The 13,090-nt window shown below is 35.6% G+C and overlaps 1 protein-coding gene across 4 annotated transcripts in view; it reads right to left on the minus strand.

The window, feature by feature from the left end:
* LOC140148143 (SRSF protein kinase 3-like) overlaps positions 1–13,090 on the minus strand; it is a 137,672-nt gene that overhangs the window by 66,955 nt on the left and 57,627 nt on the right. For all 4 annotated transcript variants that reach the window (XM_072170000.1, XM_072170001.1, XM_072170002.1 and 1 more), the window contains one exon: positions 6,498–6,585. In XM_072170000.1, coding sequence (XP_072026101.1) covers positions 6,498–6,585 — 88 coding nt within the window. The remainder of the gene's footprint in view (positions 1–6,497; positions 6,586–13,090) is intronic.

The raw sequence follows: 13,090 nt of genomic DNA on the forward strand, positions 1-13,090 counted from the left end.
CGTATCTCTGAATCGTGTAAAAGCTTAAAAGTGTTGACCATACCGTCTAAAAAATTGATATTTCAAATTGGCTGATCGTAATCCCCAAATTCGAGTATGCACATGTAGCGAAGATATGCACAATATCTTGCAAAGTTAATTTTTTGAAAATAATTAAACAAGCTATGAAAGCTAGACTCATTAAGAAATTTTTGAAAAATACAAATTTCAGTTTTAAATTTAGGTTTTCTACAACTTGTAATTTTATTTCTGAAGTAGAGATATGAAAACTGAATAGCAAGAATGTTATTATGGGATGTTTTATAGATGACTACAATTTGGTTTAGAAATCGGAATGAGGAAAATTGATGAAATGACTGGTCAAAAAAAAAAATAGCGAGTGCTATAATCAATGACCCAGTTCATTCACTCCCAGTCCCAATCAGAGTCTGAAAATTAAAATAGCAATGTAAAAATAATAATATATAAACCTTTACCTTTAAGATGAGGTATAACTTTTATTTTTCTGATGATTATTTCTGGGCCAAATTTGATAGTTAATGTGGCAAAATCATCCCATTTTTTTGCTCAAAACCTCAAAAGAGGCAGTAACCTTAATGCAAAATACATTTTCTCTGATCACATGTCTGTGTCAGAAAAAAAGAACATTAATGGAAAGTTTACTCCATGATCAAAATATATCAAAAGTGATCAATTCTTCCAAGAACTTAATAATATAATTTTTTATGATGCTTAAGTCTTTCTCAACCATTCACCTGAAGAAAAGATTAATTTTAATTTGTTACAACACTACATACATTGGACTGTACAAGGATAACTGTTTCTTATTGATTAGAAACAAATAGGAGAGATAAAGTATTACATGAAAATCATCACTAATGCTACCCTTTTAAAGGTGATTTTTCCTATTGATGTGGCTAATAGAACTAATACGAAGTGTATTTACAGATCTTGTGTTCGTTCAGAAAGAGTGTGATTTTATCACAATCTTGAAAAGTGAATAAATTGGTAAGTTCTTATCAATCACTAGGCAACTTATTTTTGGCTACTAAGCTGGATTTGAAATACTGTTGCTTTGGAAAAAACAGTACACTTCATTAGCCACAAATCAAGCACACTTCGCTAGACTGTTGTCTCATGTACTGCAAAATATGAATAAAATATGAAATGCGTATCGCCACCTTCCAGATTTGGATGAATTGCCAACATGTATAAAATGTAAAGTATGGTAAGGACTCTGAATGTGATTCAAATCAACAACATACGCTAAAGAGCAGAAAATGTGCATTTGCATATATTTAAACAGAAAATATATCATAGAAAATTTGTCATTTCTCCTATAATTTGGAATACTTTTCTTGAGATGGTAATTTTGAATAAACTTTACCAGGGTCTGCAGCAAAATATATTTGCAATACACATCTATAGCATGCCAATAAAGTATCCTTACACTTGGAAAAATAATCACAATTTCAAAACTGATCATTATTGGGGTAAATTTGTTTTTTTAATAGATGCACTATCTAATCCTGCACATTATGACACAACATTGAATCCAATGTGACCTCAAGAAGTAAAGTTATAAGCAATTGAATAGACGAAGGTCCAGTTTTAAGTGACAAACTACAAGGCGCAAAAAGATTCCAAAAAGCGCAACAACGAGACAACTTAGTTTCTTCAATGAAGCGTTATTTAAAGCAGTTTTTATTTCAGTTTTTACTTCTCTGTACTTTTCATAACTCATTTTATTTGTCAATTCTTTTGTTTCAGTTTTCTTTTCTTCCTTTTGTTTTAAATTAAAGCCAAATGCATAAATTAGCCATTCACCACTCTCAAACCAGATGTCTAGTCTGTGGAGTTTTGAAAAGGCCATTTTGTCACTTTTAAAACGGGACCTTTGTCTAATTAAATGCTTGTAACTTTGCTTCTTGAAGTCACATTGGATTCAATGTGGTGTCATAATGTGCAGGATTAGATAGTGCATCTATTAAAAAACAAATTTACCCCAATATTGTTCAGTTTGGAAATTGTATTATTTTTCCAAGTGTAAGGATACTTTCTTGGCGCAGTATAGAATAATAACAGAGCACCAAATTATTCACTTATAATGTGCAGTCTTTAGTATGGAAAACAATGGACTATAAAAACATGCATTTAAACTAGTCTCTGTTAACATAAGTTGGGACACAAAACACTCTCCAAGATGCACAATGTCAAGATCAATGAAATAATAATGCTTGTCGTACAAATCCGCTCAGAAACAAATCCTCTATAGCTAGCCGCACAATAGAGACGTCCCCTAATCCCTCTTGACAAGATTTAGAATTCTCTCTCCCTCGCGCTGCAGTTATTTTGTGATGTGTGTAAGCTTACTCAGTTCAGATGCACAAGTACAAGCTACCTCAAGTGTTGCCAAGTTGTCGTCTGTTAGCCCAATTGGGTGATTTGTGAAGATATTTACTGTGACTTTTGAGCATTTCTATTAAAAGACGTAATATTTGGGTGAATTTTCAAGTATTGGCTATTGTGGTTTGCAGCAGTGTCCTGTCCTAATTGGTCAGCTGCAGCTCAGTAAATCACGCTGCAACTGAACCGCAAGCGCAAACTGGGGTACTTAGGCTGCTACAAAGGTTTGTATGTTTTGAGGCTTTGCGGTTTGGGATTATGTGTAACATCAGACATTTTATGACCATATATTATAAGTACATGCAGTTTTCAATAACAGCCAAATTTGGAGGTTTTTCTCCTGGATTCATTCAACCTGACCAAAATATTTATATTGTGTGGGTATTTGTTTGTTTTCCTGCCTGGTGGAAACATTTTTATGTCTTTTTCAAACAAAACATGGATTTCATGACAACCAGGGACATCAGCATTCTATATATGTCAACATTAGCCTTTTTAAAACCGTGGACCTCTATGGGGTTAAGCAGAAGATTTTTTCAGCTGAAAAATCAACCAAAAGTCCTCGGTTAGGCAGTTACCCAATAAGTGTCCCTGGTTGACACAATGCTTAAACAAGGGTGTGTGTTTCTGTGTTTCTTGACTCATAAGAAATGGGCTGCTTGAGACTTGTTTACAGCATTGAGCAAACTTGAGGTGGGGGTGGTGCCTTAGACTGAAGACTTTTAGCAACACTGTCAAGTGCAAGCTATCTCTTAGCTGCAGCTTTAATGGATAGTGCAAAGTACCTTCATCATCTCCAAATCTTGAATACATGAATCTAAGATGATGAGCAGTTTTTTCCCCCGCAGGCATCGTGTCTTTGTTGTGATAATTATGGAATTATTTATCACCTCATCATCACCTTGGAACATATACAAGATTATGTTGGATTTGATTTTTCCTTCAGATACGTTGAAAGAAAATAAACCAGGGATGTTTTGTACTGCAGTTTAGGCCTCACTAATTAATGCTAACATCAAAATACAAAAGTATAGCAGCGTACTAGCGATAGTGTGTTCAAGACCAAAATCAGGCCCTTACCCTTGGAACATTTCTAGCAGCTGTTTTTGCCCATTTTACAAAATACTAACCCCAGCGTTGGATGTAGCCGGTATCACAGAGCAAAATGCTACTCAATTTTTGATCACTTTGCTACACAATTTTGGAAATGTGCATGTAGCAATTTAGACTTACTTATACAGTGAAGTGTGCAAATATAACAAAAATCAAGTAGTGCAAGGTGATAATGCTACACATGAAAAATGTCTTGCATCCAATGCTGATACCCCCTAAACCTAGACCTGCCTGCATGTCTTCGGTCCTATCCTTCAACATACTGACATTTACTGGCCCGAAGACATGCTGCGGTAAATTTTGGTCCTTTTCGCAAAATAAATTTGGCTTCTTCATCGGCCCATATAAAATATGATATATAAAAAATATACACCTAAATCATGTCTTATATTTACCTCTAAACTACAAGCTTTCATATGCTGTTGTTGACACTTCACTGCATTCTTCATTTCGTTGTAAAAGCAATTATTTCAGGAGCACTTTTTGGTCTCGTTATATTCTAAGTAGAAGTTGTCGACAGGAAGTGAGGTTAAAGGTCAAATTTGTCAACACGTGTGGCATGTTTACAAACTTACACCTTGGGCTGTGTCAGAACAGCATGGACGTAGTTTTACAATAGTATATTTATGTAATAAATGCTCCCAAAGTCCTATATCTACCTCCAAGCGGTGGGTGACAGTAACAAGTGTTCTGGATAAAGGTTGAATTAAACCTTGACTGTAAAAATTATATAAAAATTTCAAAATAAAAGGGATAATAGAGTCTCCCCTATTTCCACTTTAAAATTTAAGGCGATTTTTTGGCTATTGGGCGCCATTTCACGGCTATACCCGCAACTTGGGCTAAAAAGTTTTGGCAACCCTGGTCAGAAGTGACGTCACAAAATTCACACCATGTAAACAGTGTGAAACGAAATGTGGAAAGTCCAAAAAACCCATCAAATTACAGTATTGTAAGTGAAAATAAGAAGACATCCATATGCGGATAGTTCGCCGGAGTGTCTGAAGTTCACATATTGGACTACATTTGCGTAAGTTATTTATGTGATTTAGAGAAAGAAGAATTTTAAGTTTTCGGCAACCTGTAATCATGTGGTATTGGCCTGAATAAGCTTCTTTGCGAAAAGGATACAAATAGACCGATCTGTAACTCAGTAATCAGATAATGTCATAATGTTAAATAAAGATTACTGAGTTACAGTTACTGGAACTACCCCTAAACCCAGAACATCATTTCTATAAAATCATGGAGCTGGATTAATCGCTCGCCTAGCTTTGGCAGGGAGCTCAAATCAAGCTCCTCTCTCCTGGATCACTGAGTAGGCGTTGTTTTGAACCTCGTAGTACATCAAATTCGGCACCTTATCATGCATGCCTATCTCTGCAGATCTCCAACATTTTTCACTTGAGCAATGAGCATACATGAAAAACCACCACTGTTTTTAAAAGAGAATAAACATTTGACTCGTAACTGTTCTTTAATGAGGGGATGGAAAGTAGTTATATGTGTCATTTTTGAAGATTGTCAGTGAATACACTTTGAATACACACAATAGTTTGTCTCCCATGTGAAACTATATATCCAGCTCTACTCGAAACAAATTAAAGAAGTAAATTACGCATGACGTCATAATTAATATATGCAGGTTTTTTTGCAACCTGTTATTTTACATGGCAGTGTGAGATCCATGGTTAAAACCACACCTAACACGTCAATTACATTTGCATACATCACTTTATGAGCCCTGGAGGATCATGTATATCTGTTCTTGGCTCAGAGTGAAATAATATTGAACATTTTTGAAGCACTCAAAAAAGGACTTTTTTAATGTTTTACAGATAAGAAAATTTGTAAATAGCAGAAAACTAAGATATAAATAACGCTCCTGATTTTGTGTTTAAGTGCACAGTAGGAGTGCTGACGCAATCGCGTCCTTAGAATTCAAGAGCGTGCAACATTAATAAAAACCACTGTTTTTCAAACACTTTTGGTGACTTAGTATACATACCTCTGCAATATGATGAGGGGCAATGTATCATATCATATTACAACTTATATTAGAAGCCTTGTGACTACTCAGTCATCAGCATAACTTGATCATGTCATCTGGTCATTCATTCTGTAGCATGTTTGAATCTTAATTATAAAGTGCATAAAATCCCTGTGTGACTGCACTGCATTTTGTTGTTGTGTCATGTTTACTCAATGAGCGGTGATGGTAACAGAGCATGATATTTGATGCCAGGATAAAGGTATGATGACCACACATACAGGAACCTCGTAAAGTGACCACCACCATCATGTAAGTGGGTACTACAACTACATGATTTTCTTGGTTTTATGGCAGTTTTGATGGGGTCTGGCGATCCCGATGGGGGCATAGCTTTTGAAGGGGGCGTGTCTAAATTTTCAATGGGGAGTTAATAATTTGTTGGAGGCTAGCATTTTTAGGGATGGTGGCTGTTCACATCTAAGGGGAAGAAGCAACAGAAACTAGTGAGGCCAGAACCGCCCAGCAAACCATAATTTTGAGGGTTCAGAACCAGAAAGCCATAACTCACTATGACCAGCTTTCACAAAATGAGCATAAAGTTGGCTCCTTGCTTCTATTGAATTTTGTTGTGATTAACGGACTGTATCGTCTATAGTGCCCTCATGACTTTATGCTCATTTTGTGGGAGCAGGTGACTGTGAGTTGAGGCTTTCTGGCTCTCAACCCTTGATTTTTTCAATAGGTGTGATGTTTCAATCATTACACAGACCTTCCTGGGGTGTGTTTGACAATCACTTTAAGGTAAAACTGCATAAAATGTCGCATAACTCATTTTGTGGGATAAATCTTGGATAGGAGGTACAATTACAGGAACAGGGATACGTGTGTCAGATATGGGGAGGGCGGGAGGGCGCAACAAAGTTTTCCAAAGCCCCCAACAGAAACCTTGTATTCCGGCATATTGTTTTAGTTACGAAAAGGATACGTGTGCCATTGGCTCCAGAGACTTTGAAATCATCTAATAGCTGTACAACTCTCTCACGGTTTGGATCATCTGCATCTGTACTCCTCACCTGTGCAATGACAAGAAAGAATAAAACACATAATTTGTCAAGTAATTACATACATGAGACATGTTTTCAACATTGTAATGTGTTACTCCAAAAAAATTAAGATTTTTATACCACCTGGCCGTTTGACAAAGACATTGTCTGACTTGTATTTTCTGTCTACTGACTGACAGATATCACAACACAGTGGCCTATGGGGCACTGCAATATGTGGAATTACGCTAACTCGCAAATTCAAAGTCTGAAAACTGAAATTTTTGACATTTATAAGCTTTTTTCGCAGATATCTATTGAACCATACCCTAAAAGAGGAGGTAAACCCACGAAATAATCCCTTTAAGGGGGTACTACACCCATGGCCAATTTTGTGCCTATTTTTGCATTTTTCTCAAAAATTACAGCGCACTGGGGACAAGTAAGATATGTATATTATAGGGGCAAGGACTACAACTACTGCACTGAAATTTCAGCAACTCAGGGCAAGTAGTTATTGATTTATTGATCAAATATTGGGTTTCCCTCATTTTTGAATGTAACTCCACAACTGTCGTCTGTGCTGAAATAAAATTTCCAGTACAGTAGTTGTATTCCTTGCCCCTATAATATACATATCTTACTTGTCACCAATGCGCTATAATTTTTGAGAAAAATGCAAAAATAGGCACAAATTTGGGCAAGGGTGTAGTACTCCCTTAAAATAGACATAATGTAACAGACACTACCGATTCCAATATGATAGGACTCTCAGCAAAATGTAGTACTTGCATCCAAATTAAATAGCACATGTATAAGAAAAATAATTTGATGGCTCAAATGCAAAAACACTTCGCAATATTATCTGCCATATGATTGATTGTAGCTAGGAAGCCCAGGATTCAGAGACACAAAGACTTATGTCCATTAGCTCTTGGGCATTTGGGTAGAACTCGCTAAGCATATAAGATGATGAGTAAAATGCAAGGCAGCTGGGCATACATCTTTGAGCAACAGGCAGTGCCTGGCCTGGCATATCTAGATACACTCATGAACGTTGTAGGCTCTTCTTTGATCTTTGAAATAAACAAATTTTGATGCTTTCAATTTGGTTAGAAAGAGAGAAGTGTTTTAAAGTAAAGGGCGACGACTACTATTCATGTTTGCAAGGAACAACAAAACAAATTAAAGTTTATTTTCACGGACAGATGCAGTAATTAAGCATTATACTCAGTCAAATAGGGCAAGAAACCTGCTTGTGAATGAACATTTTCACAACTACACAGTGAGTAGCATGATGGTACTACACAAATTTTGTAATCGCCGGTAACATTTTCCCCTCAATGTCTTTTAAACAGGAATTGTATACTGTGTAAAGTGCTAACTTTTGCACAGGGTTTATTTTCGCAAATTGAGGTTATGTCGAATTTAACCACAAACGAATATGAAATTTTGTCATATGGTTACATTTGTTAAGGCATGAATTTTGAGAAAATATCAACACACACCAAAGTCTTCTGTGTTTGAAAATATGTTTTGTTCTGAAAATATCTGCATGTGAAAATATCCACTCATACAGCCATTTTTTTTATTTAATAAGGCATCTTTCTAAATGAAAAAAAAAATGATGCCATGAAATATTTCAGTGCTCAATAATTGTACCATGGAGGTATATAAATAAATGGAGAATGATCGCCAGAATTCTAATCTCTTAAGTGGAGATTATCCGATTACCTCTATTCAATGAGTCACCAAACTTGAATGACTAGCCACTTCAGCCAAGCTATTGATCTCCACGATGGTTATGAGACTCTACCATGGTTCATTGATCGTCACTCCCAAAATTTCCTCATAGGAATTGACCCTACATTGACCCGTGCGGAAGGCTTGTAAAAGAGACTGTATAATGGCGTCAGCTAGTCAATTAGCTGTTCAAAGTCGCCAGTTTTGATAGCTTATAGTTTCAATGTATGATTGTGCGAAAACCCGATGAAATTTGGATGTTCTGTTCTCAAGTTATGAAACTGTTTTCCACACTAGTTGTGCCGTAACTTGACAAATATACTTAGTTTTCATGTTCATATATTAAGCTTTTAAGGGGGTCTGAGGGAGTTCAAATATAGTGCAAATGAAAGCAAAACGTTTTTACCTTCCGATTGTGAAAAAGTGATGTTGGGAGAATTTGGGCCAATGGAGTTAAGAGCGAGTAAAATTTACGGAAGTACTTGAATTCAGCTAAAATCTTTTCATCATCATTAAACTTCTCATTTTATAATAAATAATTATCAGTATTTAGGCCTAAATGATTATTAATATTATTAGGGGCCATCATTTTCTTTGGAGGGGGGTTCCAAATAGGCCTATACGGGGGGGGGGGGGGGGTGTAACTTTTTGGAAAGAAAAATAGGGGGGTCATAGCCTAATTTAATTTTTCAAAAATCATGACCAAAATGTAGGGGGTCACAATATGACCACAGATATAGGCCTACAGATAGGGTGTTTATTTTATAAAAAAAGACTGATTTCAATGCAATTTTTTGGCGAAAATGACATTTTGATATTAAATTTTCTGAAACATGAACACTTTCCAATAAACATTATAAGTAACTGCATTTAGCACCCCATTGAAATAAATGACCAGTGAAACAGACTTAACAATGTAATCAGCTTAGCATAATCAATATCCCTGAAATTGCCTATTCAACAATAATTGGTCATAACCAACGTAGTACAAAAGATGCTTGGCTAGATCATTCTCCATTTATTTATATACCTCCATGATTGTACAAACCTAGCTAGGTACCTATTTTCCATCAGATACCCAAACTCCATTCACAATAACATGAGCCTCTACCTCACACAGACCTTTTTATTTCTTGGTCTGATATTACAAACGGGTTACCCCTGGTTATACAATAGCACTGCGGTTACTTCTATGCCCATTGGAAAAGACTAGGCAAATCAACACTGACGATGAGCCCACATGTGGTGAGTATTCTAGACGATATACGTCACTAGATGGGTACTTGAAATTACTCTGGTCTTTTCAAACAACTCAACCATGTCTCACTTCTTTTTTCACAATTTATTACAATTTGTATCTCCCTTAAAGCCATATTGTAACATTTGCTGAGGACGCCACACTACCCTCAAAATTTGGTCAAAATTCTGATTTTTACATGATGTAATGTACATATCCAACCCCTCTACCAAGCAAAATCATGCACATAGGGCAGAAAAGACACCATTATATCAAGCCTTCGAATCTCATCTCATTCCTCCTGTGTTTCAGCATCATTTGTCTAATAGTTTGGTGCAAAGACCTCTAGGTCATGCTCTACTTGCAATATGCATTATTAAATCTCCTTTTTCGAGAAATTTTGATCAGCTTTTTAATTTTTTTAAAATAATAATTAACAATCTTCCATATTTTTTTTATTGAGCTCATCTCAATACAAGATTTCCTTTTCTAGCCTCAAAATAATAGTCCCACACTATAATCTCAAATGGGCTATTCCACTTGAAATCCACGTACCCCTCCCCCATGAAGACATACTTGAATTTCAAACATAAGCAAAAACAAAAAAGTACTTAACAAAAATAAAAGATTTTTGTCAAAATAACTGATGTACAGCTACTAAAAGCATCTATAATTCTGCAGAACAGCAGCTCTGCAGTTTTCAAATACAACAAATCATTTGTTTACAATGTTTGCAGTGAGGAAGAGATTCTTTAAGCTTGAGTATAATTTCCTATTGAATATTTAATGTAGTTCAGTGTGTTGTGCTTTCATAGAAATTGACGTCATCGTATAAGCTCATCAAGAATACAGTACATGAAAGGGATCATTCTCATTCCTCTTTCCTGTTAGTTGGCTAGAGGTCTTAGCTAGAAATTGGTAGTTGTCTATCATATGGAGACGGGTGCTATATCATGGGGGTGGGGTGCAACAGGAGGGTTATGGGAAACAGCCCTTGGAAATAACTGGATTTGAACATTTTTGTAAGGCCTTATCTAGGAGGGCCCCATTTTCATCATGAAGTTGATAGGGACAAATATTTATGTAAGCCTGACCATACATATGTTTAAGAATTTTAAAAGAGCACACAATTTCAGGATGAAGCGATTGCTATACAGGTGCAATACACATGCTAGCCTACATGTCGATCTAACCTTTGCAAACAGGATCTGTTCCCTTAACTAAGAAATAAGTTCTTTGCCTACAAGAATGTCATGTTTGTTCATTTTGTATAATTTGGAGAAGAGCAATTCTTTATGAATCATTTTTAGTGTGACTGAATTGAGCTAACCTGCCAATGTGTCTCTGTAAAAGTATTGATCATGTTTTTTGATAAATAAAACTTGGAACTGAACTGGACTTGACTGTGCAATCTTACTATAAATAGGGGAATGTTGTAACTATCTATCTATCTATCTATCTATGTGTATAAAGGCTCCGTCAGTTTCGATCCAAATGTCGCCAAATCCATACGGAGATCGAGGAATAAACCGAGGCGGTAATCCGAAAATTTAGTTGAAAGCGGTCAAGAATTGGCTGCAAAACAGTGAAAATATGGGTAAAAACGGGTTTTTGTTATGAAAATCGGTTACCAGCCTCAGCGTCACTGCAGCTGGCCGGCAGCGCGTCAAGGCGTCGCGTCTGCGTAATGCACATTACGCCAATCTTGCTAAGCGGCGCAAGCCACCACGATTCTGCGAGCCAGAGACCAGTGGACATGATAATACGGAAAGAAGGAAAAATAATAAAGGATAAAAAGGTACATGGACAGGTCACAGGATGAAGCGGTACTATAAAGAAAAATTAAATTAAAATGAGGACAAAAAGGTACGAGTAATTAGAACAACAGGTTAAAGTAACTAAATAAAACGAGAAAGAAACAAAGAAGGAAAAAAACTAATAAAAAAATGTAAGAAAAAAAGAAGCTAAAATAATGAGAACAGAATTAAATAAAAAAACATGGAAGCGGGAAATCACAAACAGCAAATAAAAAAAAAAAAAGATGCTAAAAGGAAATGTAAGAAAGAACAGATTTAGAAAATAATGGGAACTGGGTTAAATAAATAAATAACATGGAAACGGAAAATCACAAGCTAAGCAGAGGAAACTAAAAAAGAAAATGTTAGAAGAGACAGATTTAGATAAATAAAAATGTACCTGTTCAATGATTCTACCTGTTCAGTAATTTTTCCTGTTATAGTGAACGCTCCCATTTACTCATCTAGCGGGGACCCGCGCGAAGCGCGGGTATCCCGCTAGTGTATATAAATGGTTTATATGCATTTAAAAAAGAATGACTAAAAATGACAAGAATTGAATTAATTGAACATCATGACTCTGATTATATTTCCTCTTATGGAAGTACTGAAATCTTGTATCATTTGAATAACTTCCTTTAGAGAATTCCAGAGGAAATAATTGATTTGATCACATCAATTGACATGATGATGAATATCAATTCTTTTCAATTTAACCGTGGCATTGATTTTAAAATAAATCTCCCAAGTTTTAATAATTTATCATATAGTTCTCCAGTCCAGAGTTTTAAGCTTACCTAATGATTTTAACGGGAATTATCATTCTAAAAGTGACCTCTAATAAATGCCCCCCCCCCCTTTTTGGAAAATGCAACACCTGGGCCGGTGGCAACTATTCGAAGAAATACAGTATATTAGCTCATAGTGAAATGCTTTGGGTTACAACATTTGGTTCCACATTAGGCCTGGCATTTTTCGGTAATTTTGTACCGGTACCCGCCGCATTTTTTCAGCGGGTAACGAGTACCGAATAAAAAAAAAAATATATATATATATATTTTTTTTTTATTTTATTTTTTTTCGGTTTTGTAGTGTCCCTGGACCTAGACCTAAATGCTAGGATCATTCATGGTTGACCTAAAAAAAAAAAAAAAAATTTCAAGATATTTTGTATTTTTAATATGAAAATTGATACTATGTATTCATGTCATACTCTATTAATGATTTCAAAATGCATTCAAATTCAATGTAAAAATTTTTTTAATTTTTTTAATTTCGGGTACCCGGGGAGGGCATTTCCTACCCGGGTAATGTAATCTCGGGCGGGTACTCGCTAGCCCGCCCGAAAATGCCAGCCTTATTCCACATGCACTCTTTTTATTATTACAAACTCTAATCTTGGTGTTCACGTAATGTTTAACCGAGAGGGGACATAACTGATCACCTAATCTATTGGGCAACCTAAAACCCTCATATATTTTATCCATTACAGTAAACAAGAAATTATTCTTGAATGCCTACATGTATATATAGCTGAATTCACAATTATTCAATGCCAAATAAAATAAAAATAAATTTGTAAGTGTTGGTGGAAAGGGTAGATGTTACTTGTAGCTGAGCCAGCTTTTGTTGCATGACTTACATCACATAGATCTGATTTTCAGGATTTATCTGGAAATTGACCCTTTTATATTAAAATTGATTTGTCTGGTCCATGCTCGTGTGTTTAATCATAGCCATCTCACATCCACCTAACAAA

Source organism: Amphiura filiformis, chromosome 3 (genome assembly GCF_039555335.1).
Source record: "Amphiura filiformis chromosome 3, Afil_fr2py, whole genome shotgun sequence".
Classification (NCBI taxonomy): domain Eukaryota; kingdom Metazoa; phylum Echinodermata; class Ophiuroidea; order Amphilepidida; family Amphiuridae; genus Amphiura; species Amphiura filiformis.